This window comes from Cygnus olor, chromosome 2 (assembly GCF_009769625.2).
Source record: "Cygnus olor isolate bCygOlo1 chromosome 2, bCygOlo1.pri.v2, whole genome shotgun sequence".
NCBI classification, from domain to species: Eukaryota; Metazoa; Chordata; class Aves; order Anseriformes; family Anatidae; genus Cygnus; species Cygnus olor.
The window spans coordinates 47,465,727-47,481,692 of NC_049170.1; the positions used below are offsets into that span (position 1 = coordinate 47,465,727).

The 15,966-nt window shown below is 36.9% G+C and overlaps 1 protein-coding gene across 3 annotated transcripts in view; it reads right to left on the reverse strand.

Moving 5' to 3' along the window:
• ULK4 (unc-51 like kinase 4) overlaps positions 1-15,966 on the reverse strand; it is a 245,889-nt gene that overhangs the window by 49,144 nt on the left and 180,779 nt on the right. For all 3 annotated transcript variants that reach the window (XM_040546024.1, XM_040546022.1, XM_040546023.1), the window contains one exon: positions 9,618-9,803. In XM_040546024.1, the coding sequence (XP_040401958.1) occupies positions 9,618-9,803 (186 nt within the window). The remainder of the gene's footprint in view (positions 1-9,617; positions 9,804-15,966) is intronic.

Sequence of the window (15,966 nt, forward strand, 5' to 3'; positions counted from 1 at the left end):
CTGCAGGAACACTGTCATCAATGCTACAGACTCCAGAAATACATGTCCCTAATAATACACGTCCCTAATAATGCATTAGCAATCCAGCTGAGAAAATATTTTTGATAATTTAATCATATTTTCTTGGCGTTGGTTGAATCCCTGTAAGTAAAACATTGTGTGATATTTACTACTCCTTATCCAAGGACCGTTAAATATTTTGCAAACATCAAGCATCACAGTAACCTGTGAGGGTAGGTGACTAATACTACACATAAAGCTGCAAGGACAAAGCAGAAAACAGCAGAAGTAGGAGCTATGTAGCTTTATGTTAAAAAGATGTCAGCAGACAAACAAATACTAAGGACAAATGAAGGAAATACATTAATAGGGACCTCTGTTTGAAATTCTGGGATGGGAGCAGGAGAAAGCAGCATATGATTTGCTAGCAAAGCAGGTGTTTATCTGTGTGGTGGAAATACCAAAGTGCAGTGTGCTCTCATCAATAAGGAGGAAACACTTCACAGGTGAAGCAAAAACACTGACAGCAAATTAGTCATTGCAGAGGTGTAAATATGTAAAACAAAACAGCACCTCTGGATTAAGATAACCATGGACATTCCAGACATATCTCCAGCTGCAAAAAAGTGGACCTAAATCACATCAAAGTCCCAGTAACAACTTCCTTGAGCATAGTTTTCAAGCTATACAAACTCCTACATACATCCAAATATAGTAAGTTAATTGCATTAAAAAAAATCCTCATTATATGACTTTATGCATCAGTACTTAATTTTCTGATTTTACCACAGGTTATATGAAACCTAGTATTTTTAACTGAACAGCCTTGTGGAGTCTAGTCATAAGCTGTAAAAAAAAGTCTCAGCTTAGATCCAAAAGTTAAAATAAAATTTTAATTCTCACAGTTAAAAATTTCTTAACGCTCTGAGTTGAGAATAACAAAAGCCACATGCAAAAAGAAAATACACTGTATTTATGGTTATACACACATATAGGGACACAAATTATACCACAGAAAAGGGAATTAGAGCAAGTGTAGGCAGTACAAAATTCACAAAGCAGAAGAGGATTCTGAAAAGCCAGAAAAAGGTCATCCTATAAGCCTAGACAAGCTTGCTTTTTCTATGAAATGAAATAATCAGAGCATTCCTGTACCATCTAGTGCTTTGAGTCAAAAAAAAAGTAAAGTTTTCTGCAATCTGGTACCAGGCATAGAACTTCTGGACAGGATCAAAAGTGACAAGATAGTGGAAGATAAGAATTCCAGGGACTGCATAGGTGACTGAGACTTGCCACTCATGGATACCGGTCCTGTTTAATTTCATAAGACAGAAGGATAAGTCCTGAAAAATACCCTATGGCTATACAACTACAGAACACTGTGCTTAAGAATTCGTCCACCTAAAAGAAGGATACATCAAAATTCAAAGGAAGATAATCAGAAATAGAAAATACCTATCAAAATTCTCTCAGTGCCCTATCCAAGTGCATAATCTAAATATCAAAATACTCTTGACTCTTTTCCAATACAAACCACAGGATGCAAATTTCAAAAAAGAGAAAGTCAAGAACAGTGCCAACAATATTACACTTTTTCTCACCATCCTGAAAACACTACATAGAATATCTGAGTTGGAAGGGACCCACACGGATCATTGAGTCCAACTCCTGGGTCCCCAAAGGACCACCCAAAAAATAAAAATAAAAATCAGACCATGTGTCTGAGGGTGTTGCCCAAACACTTCTTGAACTCTGAGAGACTCGGTGCTGTGACCACTTCCCTGGGGAGTCTGTTCCAGTACCTGACCACCCTCTCAGTGAAAAACCTTCTCCTGATATCCAGAGCCTGATCAATGAGCTACACAGAGTGTAAAGAAGCCTCCGTTTAGCCCTTCACAAGCTAAATAAACCTTGCACACAGAACATAAGCATACATATGCCTCTAAGGTGAAACAGTATCTAACTATCCTGGATGAAAAATGAAAAATCATATCAAACATATCCAATGAAAATATGTGCCTTGGATCTCAATACACAGAATATAATTAGTCAAGTTAAAATTAACCATTTATACTATGAAGAGTGCCATGGGATATCAAGTGATAATCAACTACAATATCCACCTCACATCTGAAAATCCTGTATATTACAAGACATACAAATAACATTTTCATACTGTACTTTAAATTAATTTTTGAAAAGCTATGTTATTCTTAATACCAAGTAAATGAACAAAAATAATAATTCGTATTTTAGGAGTTTGAATTGCTTGTAAAATGTCTGAGAACAAAATGAAATACTATTAAGCTTTGACTATTCAAAATCATACTCTCATTGACTAAATATTTTCTTTATGATTGCTATTGAAAATATTTTAATAAGCTTAAAAAAATTCTTCCACAAGGGTTTAACGATGAATGTACAATATTTCATTTACACGGGAATTTGGTAGAGCACATAAAATATTATAAATTGAGCACAAAGTTGAAAATACAGCTTAAGGGGCTTAAAAAAAAGAAAAAGAAAAAACCTGAATTATTCAGATAAATTAGTCAATGTTAGTTTGATTCTCTGTTCTGTAAACAATAAAGTACAGCAAAGGCACTGTACCACAAGAGAGAGCTAGGCCTGCCAAAAGCTAAATTTGTTTAAATTATACTACACTAGCTCTATTTAAATCATAGTTTAATTGCTGTTTGAATTGTATTACAGCAGTTATGATTAGCTGCATTCATCTTCTGACTAATTTAAACCAGATCTTCTTAACTCTGAGCTGTAAGCTCAACGTATAGCTCCTTGACCAAAGGACACGGGACAGTCCGGCCTAGAGATTCCAATGCCCAAATCTCCGCGTTGTTTGTTACAGTATCTATGGTTAACTTCTTGGGTTTCTTTTTAAGGAGTTTCATTGCATTTTAAATCAGTCAACGCATACGCAAAATTCACAAAGCTGTATTTAAAAACCTACTTTGCAACCAGATTAAAAGCCAAGGTGCAGGAGGCCTGCCTCACCACCCCGGGCCCTCAGGGCGCACCCCGGGAGGGGATGGCTGCCACCCGGGGTTGCCAGGTGAGTGGTCCACCCCTTATTTCTGAGCCTGCAAATGTGATGGCTTAAGGTTGCCAAGCAACAGAGCCGTGCGAACAGCCTCCCTATCTGTGATCTCTGGAGATGCTCTCAAATTTCATTAAAACCTGTCCATACCTATTACACCAGGGCCTGTGTGGGGTCTGTAAACAGAGGAAGCCTCTCAAGGCTGAGGGAAGGAATAAAGAAATGAAGTGGCATTACCCTTTCCATCTATCTGCTTATGAGTATTTTAAGAAACCCCTCCTTTTGATGATGAGCATAATATGTCTTAAAGTAGATTAGTGTTTTATTCTTGGGGGAATATTTAGTTGTTTATGTCTAATAAAATACTTCATCCTACCCAAGGATGTTATTCTATTACAGACTGAAAACAACAAAAGATGGTCTATAAAAAGAGATGCAAGCTTGGTAACAACTTGAAAATAAGAGATACTAATTAAGGCTAGAAATTGTTTGTATAAGAACCATCCAGATTGTAAACAAACAAACAAACCATTAACAGCAGGTGCTTTTATAGTGAGCATACTTATACATGTCAGTGAGCCACAAGTGAGTATTGTATTCAGAATCTAACAAGCATCTCTGTTATAAAATCATCCCTTAGAGCAATGGAATATTATGGATTACCTTAGTAACTAATTTAAATAAAGGCACACTTAAAAGATTCAGATTACGAGAAAGATGTGTAAGAAGTTTTTCTGCAGCTAACAGACTATTTGAGAAAACCACTCTCACAGCAGATGTGCCAACAGGTTCACTTAGCTTCATAAAACTCTCGAAAAAGCAGACTGCGGGGAATTGCTGCACAAGCACCTCCTTGTGGCGCAGAATACTTAGAGCTGAAGATGTAAAAGGGACACTGAAAATCTCTTGGGATTTTGCTTCCCCTTCTCTGAGGCGAGCTCCAGGTAGATGTATTTGCACCAGTCTACTGAGGAGGAAATCTCCAGTAGGAAATTTGACTTTCAGAGGGATTGCAGCATAGCTATCCTAAATCAAACATCTGTGCTACTCAGACTGTATCTCTCTTCAAGCTCTAAGTATCTTTCCTCATAATGCATAATCACTGATTAAGATAGTGGGGACCTAGTCTGGGGACTATCACAGTAATTATATTTTTTGTATGTATGTGTGTATATACATATATATACACGCACACATTATTTATGTATATTTATATATATGATTTAATATACAAATACAAATTCAGATGTGAACTCAGCAAATCTCTGTATAAAACTCAGAATGATACCATTACTAACCTAGTGACAGAACTATTTAGAGATGTATGAATGATATTTTAGACATAGTGACCACTGGTTAACCAGGCTGCAAAGTTCACTGGAAACAGGAAAGTAAATCTGCTTGCAGACACAGAATGATGCTGTTGCTGGGGCACAGGCTGGTAAAGAGAGCAAATCAGTGTTCAATAACCCTACAATAAAATTATTGAAAGTTATGGACCTCTGTTACAGTTCAAGTACCATTGATCTAGCCTCTGCATCTTTACTACACAGCCTAATACAATTTGAGAAATCCTCATACACACCTCCACAGGGTACCTGACTTTCAGATGATTTCTTAAATATCTCAGTTGCTCAAAAATTAAGGATGAACTACTTTTTGACAGTTATGATATGAAAATTAGTGAAAATCAGGTTCTAGAAAGAAGATTGGAAGAAAAAAAATGTGATTTAGGTAGAATTCAAGTATACTTTCTGATATGTACTTAAGGTAAAAGTCACAGAACAAAAGTTCATTCTCCACAGTGAGTGGAGAACTGCCTGTTAGAGCCTGATGCTTATTTATTTTTCTCAGAGGAATTTTTCCTTATTACCAGATGAAATATAGAAGAGTCTTCCCTTGTTTTGAAAGATGAAATATTTTCTTTGTCAGTATCCAGCTGTAAGCCCACAGTGATTATCTGTCCAGTGGAAAGGCATTGGCTAGTTCTATAAAAATGCTTCTGATAATTGCTTGCCTTTACATTACATACTAAATGGTAATTTGAGCTGGCAGTTAGATTTTTTTTTTTCTCTGGGGAAAAAGAAATTAAAATCTTCTGAGTAAGGTAGGCAAAAATTGAACTACTTGCTTCCCAAATGAAAATCTCTTCCACTTCACAAAGAAATACTCAAATGCAGATGATTTACTCAACTGTAACAAGATACATTATAACCTCACAGAAAAGATGAAGTGGTCAGATAGTGATTTCCACGAAGGGTGGTAGGAGATGCTTCCAGAATTAAAAGACAGAACAAGAGCACTCTTCCGACATTGCTGTTCAGTTACACTGATGCCACTAAAAAGGAGTACCTGAATAGCAGTATTATCTAACCCCAGATGAAGCAACCAGAATAAGAGTGTTAGTAAGAGGGCTGAAAGGAAAAAAAGAAATCTGTTTCTTTGCTTTGATAATTTTATTCAATTTCTGTCCATTGTATCAATGCCCGTGAGAGAACATCCCTGAAAAAAGACTAGTTAACCTGGACCTGACAGAGCCAAACGTTTTTAAGTGATCCTTATTTACACAGTTTAAAAAGTCAGCTCAAAGCACATTTTTTCTGGTTTTCACTCATAGTAATTTCTTTTTACAGCAAAATCACTACTTGAATACACAGCAAATCTATGGAGCTGGTTGGGATCCACCCATGGGTTCTGAAGAAGCTGTCAGGTGCCTTGGTGGAAGCATTCGCCAAGCCACTTTCAATAATTTACCAGCAGTCCTGGCTAACTGGGGAGGTTCCAGCTGACTGGAATGTGGTGTCCATCTACAAGAAGGCCAGGAAGGAGGATCCAGGGAACTACAGGCCTACCAGTCTGACCTTGGTGCCAGGGAAGGTCATGCAGCAGATCATCTTGAGTACCATCACACAGCACGTACAGGACACCCAGGTGATCACACACAGAAACCCACTGCACATGGATTTTTGAAAGGCAGGTCCTGCCTGACTAACCTGATCTCCTTCTACAGTAACATGACCCGCTTAGTGGAGGAGGGAAAGGCTGTAGACTTGTTTACTTGGACTTTATCAAGGCATTTGATACTGTTTCCCACAGCATTCGTCTGGAAAAACTGGCTGTTCAGGGCTTGAACAGATGTACTGATCACTGGGTGAAAAACTGGTGGGATGGATGGGCCTAAAAGGCTTTACTGAATGGAGCTAAATCTGGTTGGCAGCCTGTTGCGTTCCCCAGGGCCCAGCACTGGGGCCAGTTCTGTTTGACATTTTTATTGGCACTCTTGAGGAGGAAATGGAGTGCACCTCATTGCGTTTGCAGATGACACCAAGTTGGGCGGGTATGTTGATGTGCCTAAGGGCAGGAAGGCTCTGCAGAGGGTTATGGACAGTCTGGATTGATGGGATGTGTCCAGCTGTATGGGATTCAACAAGGCTAAGTGCTGGGTGCTGCACTTGGGTCATAACAACCCCATGCAGTGGTATAGGCTGGAAAAGTTATCAGAAGAAAAGGATCTGGGGGTGCTGGTAGACAGCCTGCTGGAATGAGCCAGCAGTGTGCCCCGGTGGCCGAGAAGGCTGATGCCATCCTGGCATGCATCAGAAATCGCGTGGTCAGCAGGACTAGGGAAGTGTCCTTCACTCACTGCTGGTGAGACCACACCTCCAGTACTGTGTTCGGTTTGGGGCTCCTCACTGCAACAAGGACCTGAGTTGCTGGAACACATTCAGAGAAGAGCAATCATGTTGGCGAAGGGACTAGAAAACAAGATATATGAGGAGGGGCTGAGGGAACTGGGGTTGTTTAGTCTGGAGAAAAGAAGACGGGAAGGAGATCGCGTTGGTCTCTATAACTACCTGACAGGAGGCTGCAGCAAGGTGAGTGTCTCTTTTCTCAGTTGACAAGTGTCAGAACTTGAACAAGTGGCCTGAAGTTGCACCAGGGAAGGTTTAGATTGGATATCAGGAAGAATTTCTTCAAGGAAAAAGTGGTTAGACATTGGAAAAGGCTGCCCTGGGAAGCAGGTATTAAAGAAATGTGTGGATGTGGTGCTTAGAGACATGGTTTAGTGGTAGACATGTAGTATTAGGCTGATGGTTGGACTGGGTGATCATGAAGGTCTTTTCAAACCTAAATGATTCTATGAAAATGAAGCCGTGAAAAAAGGGCTGTTCATGAAGATTGCATTAGTAAGTTCTTCTTGCCCTGTCTGGCCTACAATCTGTGTTTGTGTTTTAAGAAACGAATGCAACAAAATAGTAGGACTAAGATCAGTGAAGAAAGTGCTGCAAGAAGTTTGTATTGCCCTGCAGTCAACTTGCTGGACAAAGCTGATAATGAGAAACGACCACATTAAAAACAAACACAACAACTTTGTCCAAAAAAAAAAAAAATCCATCTACTGAAGGTAAGACTTCATAAATAAATAATATTAAATTAAAACACCATATAAAGTTAACACTTCATCAAGATAAGGCCATCTTGTATGTTGACAATTTCTCTGACATGATTGTAAATTGAAGATTCTGATATCAGGATATAGGTCTCCACTGGCCCACTGGAAATATATGAAACTCTTGGACAAAGACTAGCTAGTCCTACTACTATACCATTTCCTTATTTCCAGAAATACATGCAATAAAGGCACCTATACCATAAAAACATGGAATTCTTTTTACACATTCCTGTCTTATGGAAGCAATACCTGTGGTCTCTAATAATGAAGTTACTGGGATCACATATCAGAAAGATGCCCTATACAAGCACTGATTGGCAAGAATGCAATTCATGCACTTAGTCATCCCCCTAATAAAATACTGCTCAGATATGAGCAGTTTATGAAAAAAATGAAAAACGCTGTTCAAGGTTTTAAAATTTAGCATGAACAGATGGTGTGGGCTGCATCCTTGTTAAATAGATATCATTATATTTCAATGTCTTTCATGATTACGACAATTTTGACAAGATAATCATCTCCTCTGAACAGAGCTTTTTAAGGTTTGGAGAAATAATTCAAGATTTATTAAATAATCTGTCAAATTATCTATGAACCTTGCTTTCAAAAGAAATCCTATGATCTTATTAAAATAATTACAGAAAATCTGTACCTGATATAAATAACAAGTACCAGTAGCACTGGTATACAAAGGAGATATCTAAAAAGTATAGGAACTTCCAAGATTCAAAAGGTGATAACATAGCTTTGGTCTCTTGAGATACTCATTAGAAATTTCTGTGCTACATATCCCGTGTGCCAGGTCAACTTTTGAATCATAGTCTTCAAAATGGAAGGAAAGGAAACCATTCTGTAGCTATGTTAAAATGAAATAATCTAGATACAATTACAACAACAATTATGCAACAATTACACAAAAAATTAAAAATTAATCTTAAATCTTAAAAAAAAGTCTTAAAAATTTTTGTTAGAATTCTCTTTTTAAGAAGAGCAGCAGAAAACAGAGGAGGTGAGTAAATCCTGACGTGATGTCAAGAATGAGAGAAACTGAATTTCAAATGTCATTTCAATTTCAATTTCTTATATTCAAGTTTCTTCTAGGGAAAAATAGGGCTGAGCAAAATGAGGAAGAAGGGTATAGCATTTACTTTCTTGTGATTTAAATAAAATAGGCAGGAGAAAGAAGATGGGAGCAACTCCAAAAGCCCTATAAAAAGGTGGCTTCCTCTTAACTCTATAAGTAAGATGACTTCTGCTGCCATTGATTATGGCCTTATTCTCGTAGCCAGCACTACAATTGCAAAATTCAAGTGTCTTCTCCTGCTTATACTGGGGAATTTACCCTCTTTTAATTGAAAACTCCTGCTCTTGGAGAATAAAGGGTGAAATAATCAAGCACTGCAAGGTGACAGTGGAGGCAAAGCTTCCATCAAGAGTCTTTGAGATAAAAAGCATAGTATTATTTAAAAGAATTTCACAGATACAGAAGGTTTTCTATCTAAGCTACTTGAGAGAAACAATGCTGCTGTCATTCCACCATGACATAGAGTGACAGAACTAAAACTCCTACATGTCAATAACATCAGCAGACCAGCCCATGTATGATTCCCACTGATTGACTTGCTATTCTAAAACCACTCTAACAGAAGTAGTCCCTATCACTTGGTGAGAATGAGGAGTCAACAGCCAATGTACAAACCTGTTTCAAGTACAAAATGGTACTTTATTTACCATTATATCAAGTACTATGCTTCTGAACAGCTATTCAATTCTTTGAGAAGGCATTCATAAAACTGCCCCAATACTTTATGAAGCTGAAGTACTAAAATATATAAATAGCACGAGTTATTTCAATAGCTGAACAGGTAACTGAAATAGGAAAAATCTAACAACCGTTTTGTAAGAGTTTTTAAAAACAGAAGGCTATCTTCTCCAGAGAAATTTACTGAAAGTTTAAGACAGGAAATCTAACTTCACATATTTTGTTTTTAAAATTCCTTTATACACTTTTTTTTTTTTTAAACTTTAAAAGGAAAATTATAGCTAAAAAAATTATCCAAAGATAAAAAAAACAACAAGGAATTTTCAAATGTTTAGAAGCTGACTCACCAGTCTCTTTATAATCCTCAACAAAAGCTTCAGTTGTCGTGTATCCTTTTTGGATTTCAGCACGTCAGCAAAGCTGTCCATGTTTTCTGGAGACATGCTCTCCTGACTGTTCCCTCCATACAGCTGAACCAGCAATGATAAGCACTGTGAGGCATTCTCAAATATTTCAGTATCTTCACTGGGAAGCTAAAAATGAACAAACAAAAATCAAATTCCAATTTCAGAAAAATTGCATTATCGCTGGGAATTCAGAAGAATGTTAACATTAAGATTGTGGCAGGAAATAATTGTTTCTAGTTGATTGACTCAATATTCCATTAAACTAAGCTTAATAAAGTGATGAAAATATAACTAAAATATATCTATTCTTAAGCAGCAGTATAACTATGTCTCTGTTATGATCATATCTAGATAGACATCATAAAAGCACTGAAAACGTTGCTCCCAATTCTGTTATTTTCAGACCATATACTTAGCTTTAAAATAGAAACAGTATGATCAGAAAGCATCATCATAGCCACGATGTCTAATCTTCTGCATAATGCACACCATAAAATTTCATTTAATTATTTCTAAGTCAAGTCCACAGCTCCTGGTTGAGGTAGAGTACAGGCTATGTAATGGATTTTAACCGAGCCACATTAGAAGGTACATTTTGCAGATTTAAAATATTTTTGGAGCTCTTTTCTAAATTCCAGCTTTTCTGTACTGCTTTGAAGAGTGGATACTTGAGCAGGCCCTTGCAATGGGATGGAGGAACTCTTTCCTGGGAAACAAAATCATGGAAAAGATTTGGGGATATGGCTAATAGTGATTTTTAAATGAGCTTCTGGTAGTATGGCACCACTATCAAAATAATTTATATCTTTCTTTAAAGTACAATCTGGAAATCACATGCAGAGAGATTATATTGTGCTTGTATTTGGCACTGGTGGAATAACAACAGGAATGCAATGCTTACTTTTGGTGCACACTGTTCTTGAAAGTCAGTGAAAAAAATCAGAGATTTCTTGGGAACAGTCGAGAGGATGATAGATTGGAAAACCTAACAGTGAAAGACCGAAGGAATTCAATCTATATAGTTTATCAAAGGGAGGGCTAAAGGGCACTTGATCATATTCTTTTGTTCCATGTGAGAAAAAGGAAGTTGAGGATAGCTTAATTTCTATACCTGAAAAAGGACTGATAAGAGATGTTGGCTCAAAACTTTATCTAAAGCAATTTAGATTAGAGGGAAGAACTGATTTGATTTTCTTTCTTTCTTTTTTCATTATTAAGGGCCATTAACCACTGAAACAACTTCCTCAGAACTGAGACAGATTCTCCATCACAGACAATTTATATATAACAATAGTTTGTTTTTTTTTCCTTTTTCTTCTAAATAACAACAACAAAACCCTTTATATAAAGAGGAATTAATTTAGGAGAGTCCTAAGTTCTGTGTTACAAAAGACAGCATACTGACTGAATGACCACAATAGCCTTTTCCGGTCTTACAAACTATAACCTGAACAAAACATACCAATGGTGATCTTACCAGTAAGGTATGAAATGTTTTCACACTTCTATAACTCCTACACAGTTTCTTAATTCTAAAAATACTAATCACAAAGAAGCTGTATTACAGTATGGTACCCTTACTGACAATTAAAAGCAAACAAATAATCTGTCCAACCGTGTGTGTGTGTGTGTGTGTGTGTGTGTGTGTATCCCCACCTATTGCAATAATAATTACTTATTTTATCTGAAGTATGAACATCCCAAGTTTTTTCATTTTAAACCCATACAGTTACTTTAAAGTAATCTGGAAACATACCATCAGACACATACTTCCTAAATTTCCAAACAGCAGGTTCGCAGGGATCTGCATGCAAATTTGAACCTGCTTTCCATTAGCTTCACAGAGCTGGCTGTTTAAAACAGACTGAACTGAGATGTAAGTGCTGAATACATAGCCCCAAGACATATCACATTCTACTTGACCTAATGCTATGCAAGTGACAGGACCACAGCAGCTATTTCTTGCACAGCTTTGCTATATTTTTTCTCTTCATTCCAGTCTATATTCCACATATTTGATTGTTGTTGTTTCTTTTTCATTATCCAGAGTTATATAATAACATCATCAACATAAATAGCAAGGCTAAAAAGGAAGAAAAACAACAAAGAGTAACAAGCTTTATAGCTCTATTTATATCTTCCTTCCTTATCAAATCAAAAAAAAAAAAATTCCACTGATCTCACTGGGAGCTTTGAGTTGACTTTTACTTCCTTCACTGAAAAATAATTAAAAAAACACTATTATATAAAGGAAGGAAAGATTACACTACATTAACATACATCTATTATCCCTTTTAAAAGCAGCACTGTCTAACTTATAGTTCGTTACCAGATGAGTACAGACAGGTAAAGAAACCACTCCCTGAAATCATAGTACATGAATGACATTCAGTTTTCATTTGTGGTTTGTTGGCTAACTAACTAAATAAAAATCAGCAAACATTTGAACAGATATCTCTTTGCCCCAGTGCTGCAGCAGAGGCCAGTTTCCTGATTTCCATAAGCACAAAATACCACGCATAATCAAAAATCTCAGTAGCCATACTTGGAAGTGAGACAATTCTCAAGGTCTTTTTCTGAAATGTTCACTAAAACATCAAACTGAGGAAAGGAAAGGTATTAGTCTCTGCAGAGGACTGCCCCTACAGCAATCTTGCATGAAGAAACGCAAAAAGCACCATGTCCTTTGTAGCTCTTCCTGAGACAAGGAGGGCACACCAGTCTGTTCAGTGTTATTCCTGAGGAATCTAAACAGCAGGCTGTCTCACCACAAGGCTGTCTACAGCAGGAGTCCCCAGTTAGTGAGACAGTGCCAAGGTCAGGAGGAGCTGAGCTTTGGCTGATGGCTTGACTTACCTTTCCTGGTATGCCCAACGTTTTACTATTGTAGCTGCTGTCCTTCCCCCTCCCCCCCCTCCACCCACCCCCCCCAAAATAAAAAAAAGAAAGGAAGATTGTGAAAACCTCCACCCTGTATGTTTTTCTGTCAGATACACTTGCTCGTCACGCGTTATCAAGTTGTTGGCAACCATCCTCCAAACCCAGCCACCAGTATCATGCCAGGGTTCACAGTACTTGAAAGCAGTGGCGCTGTGCTGTTCTATCACAAATGCCAAAGAAGTCCTTCATCCCCTGTTGTATTGCAGGCTCTTCTGCAACACCAGAGTCCCTTTGAGCTTCAGTGTTACCTATAGTTTGGGGGGCAAGTTGCTGTCATCCTGGAAAATTGTGGAGTGAAATGATAACAGCACAGATTTTGGAAGAAAAAAAAACAAGTTGGGAATAGGAAAGACAGGATTTTCTCTGGAGGGTCTGAGAATCATTAGCCTACAGTCTAACCCATCAATAATTAAAGTGGAAGAGGAATTCTCAGCAATGTCCCTCTATAGAGAAAAATGCTTATGCATACATACTCAGAGCTCTCACCATTTTTCTGTTTCACTACTGACAAATAATAATTTAGATGTTGTGTCATAAGCTGGTACCCTGAAATTTAGAACTGGCTGCCAGTCTGTGTTAGTACTTCCATTAACGGTAATAAAAAGCAGGAGATCTGAAGAAAATTGTTGGCATGAACAAAAGCAATGACTGAAAATATAATAAATAAAGATAGCAAGCCACAGAATGAAAATTCAGCTTTCAAGTAAATAGTATCTCGTGTAATAGGAACAGAAAGAACAATCATATTGCTAGGCAAAAGAATATAGATGGATGGTCCATCTGTTAATCAGCTGGAATAATATTCTCATATTTCTACTCATAACGATTCAATTTGATATGAAGAAGTATATTTCAAGTCTAATGCATTTATAGGTTTTCACGACAGCATCTGCTGTTTTTGTTCTTTCAGTTGATGAGACACCCAAGAAAAACTAGAGTTCTAACTTTTTAAGAAAAGATCTGCCCCCTAATATTTCATAATTAGTGGAAAGAACTCTAATTGCCTTTCATTTCACTTTTTATCAGTCTTAGAGGGGATTATAAATTCAGTCTTTCAGCAAGGTAGAAATGTTTGTACTCTTTCTCCATGCAGTTTTTAATCTTCTGGGCTAACATATAACTTCAAAAACAGACAAACAAACAAACAAAAAAACCCAGCATCCTAAAATAAATTAAGGAAGAGCTAAATTCATAATTTTTGCCATTCTACAACTCAGAACTGTAGAATTATTTTTCAGTTCAAAATTTTTAAATAATGCTTCAAGACAAGATTTTTGTGCAATGAAATTGCACTCCTTTTACTTAATTTTTATGGCCAAGTTATAACCTCCTGTTAACAGGCTTGTAGCGTACAATTCTACTTCATTTCTAAATGGAACCTGCTCTGTGTATTTTAAGGTTAACAGAGTGAAAAGCAGGTTTCTTGTTATTACACATCTATATTTTTGTAGTCTGTTGTCAAAAATACCTGCATTATGAGCCCACTTGCAGCATGTTCATGAATTGCAAACCGTTGCAAGAAATGTGTGATCATTTCATCTGAAGTGGCAGTTTTCACACCATTGGAGTTGTTACAGCATCTAATTTTAGAGCTACAATGAAACTGTCTGGATTACCCGGAGGGGACACTATTTCAGTGCATTAATGAGGTTAAACACAAAGAGAGTTTATTACGATAAGAGATAGATGTTCATTACATCAGTAATGTGATTACAGAATATGCTATACAGGAAGCACCACTGGGAACTATAGGGAAGATGATTTTACAAACATTAAACAAAACGTAAAAGCAAAACATCACTATTAATCCTGCTACCTTTACAATGCTATTCTTATTAGGAAATATGCACAGTTTAAATGAAAAATGAAAACATTATATTTTGGCTTGGGGCAAAATTTTTGTCCTTATACCTAGGGAAAAATATTTTAAAAAACAATGTATTTTCAGTTCATCTTAGTCTATTCTGACTGCTGAGAAACTAAATCCCTATTTTGAAGTTCTGTGCTTATGACAATATGTTCTCTTTTTGTTTGTTTGTTTGTTTGTTTAAGGTAGCTTTGTGGAACAGGATCCTTCAAATATACTTCAGAGAGAACATTTCAGATACAATCACAGCAATACATTGTACAGCACAGGACATAAACCTATGTCTTCCCACCCTGACCACAGAACTGCCTGTATTCCTAAGACATGCAAAATAAAATTCTGCACAGTCTGCAGGATTATCATTCTTCTGCAGTCATTTTCATTATTCATTGGCAAATACCTTCACATGCTCTGAAACTGAAGTCAAGGCTCACAGTCAAGTAAGTTAGGGACAGAAAGGACCTAGAAAAGATCATCTCATTCATCCATGTGCACTGAGGCTCCCCATTTGTCCTCTTCATGTTTGCACATAATTAACTGGTCATTCAACATTAAAATCCAGACATCCTGAAGATAATAACCAATTTTAAATTTTAATGGTTACACTATAATGAAGAAGCCTGTCACCAGAAAACAAACAAACAAAATCTCTCTCAGCAGTCTGATAGGGTGCAGAGAAGACTGAAAGGCCTACGTCTAGGATCTAAAGAGACATGAAACTCCTTTTTATAGGTATTGACAAGGTAATACCAATTCCAGCTGTCCAAAAAGCCCATTCAGCTTACAGGAAGTTATCACTCGTAAGCTGAGCCCTCTGATTTAGCTGCCAGCACGAATGCAATACTACGCTAAGAGTTATGGAAGCCCATGTAATGAAGGAGAAAATTAGGTTATTCATTTGTAGTGCTGATTAGACTGGCTAACAAACCTTTAGAAGTGTTTTGTTGTTGTTGTTGCTGTTGTTGTTTTTTAATTTTGGAGTTTGAAAAAGTTTCTGAAAATCCACACTGAGGTCATTTCAAATGCCAGTAAACATTACAATTTTTTTTTCTGTATAACCACTACATAAAAATAGTAGAAGGTATTTCATATAGTCTACAATAGCTGCAAGTTTCAGTATAATAATCACATTAGATTTATGTTCAAGTGGAGAAACATTAGACAAAAAGCTAAGTGTAATTAACTTTTAAACATGAAGCTGCCAAGCAGCAGACTAAATGCTCAATTTATTTTCCTCTTATTGATCAATTAACGGCAGACTGATCACAGGATTAAATATTGAATTCTCCATATTTGCAATGTTTTCTGCCTGACAGAATTTGTAATTATTTCTTCTTTCACATTCTTAAAATCTCTGAAGTTTCATTTACATGCAACCTAGGTTTTCTACACTTGCTTTGCTATGCCCTAAGTGACAGACTAAATCATAATTACAGAAGGGAAAAATTGATTCTAAGTTTTTGACATTTTCAAGTTTAGCTC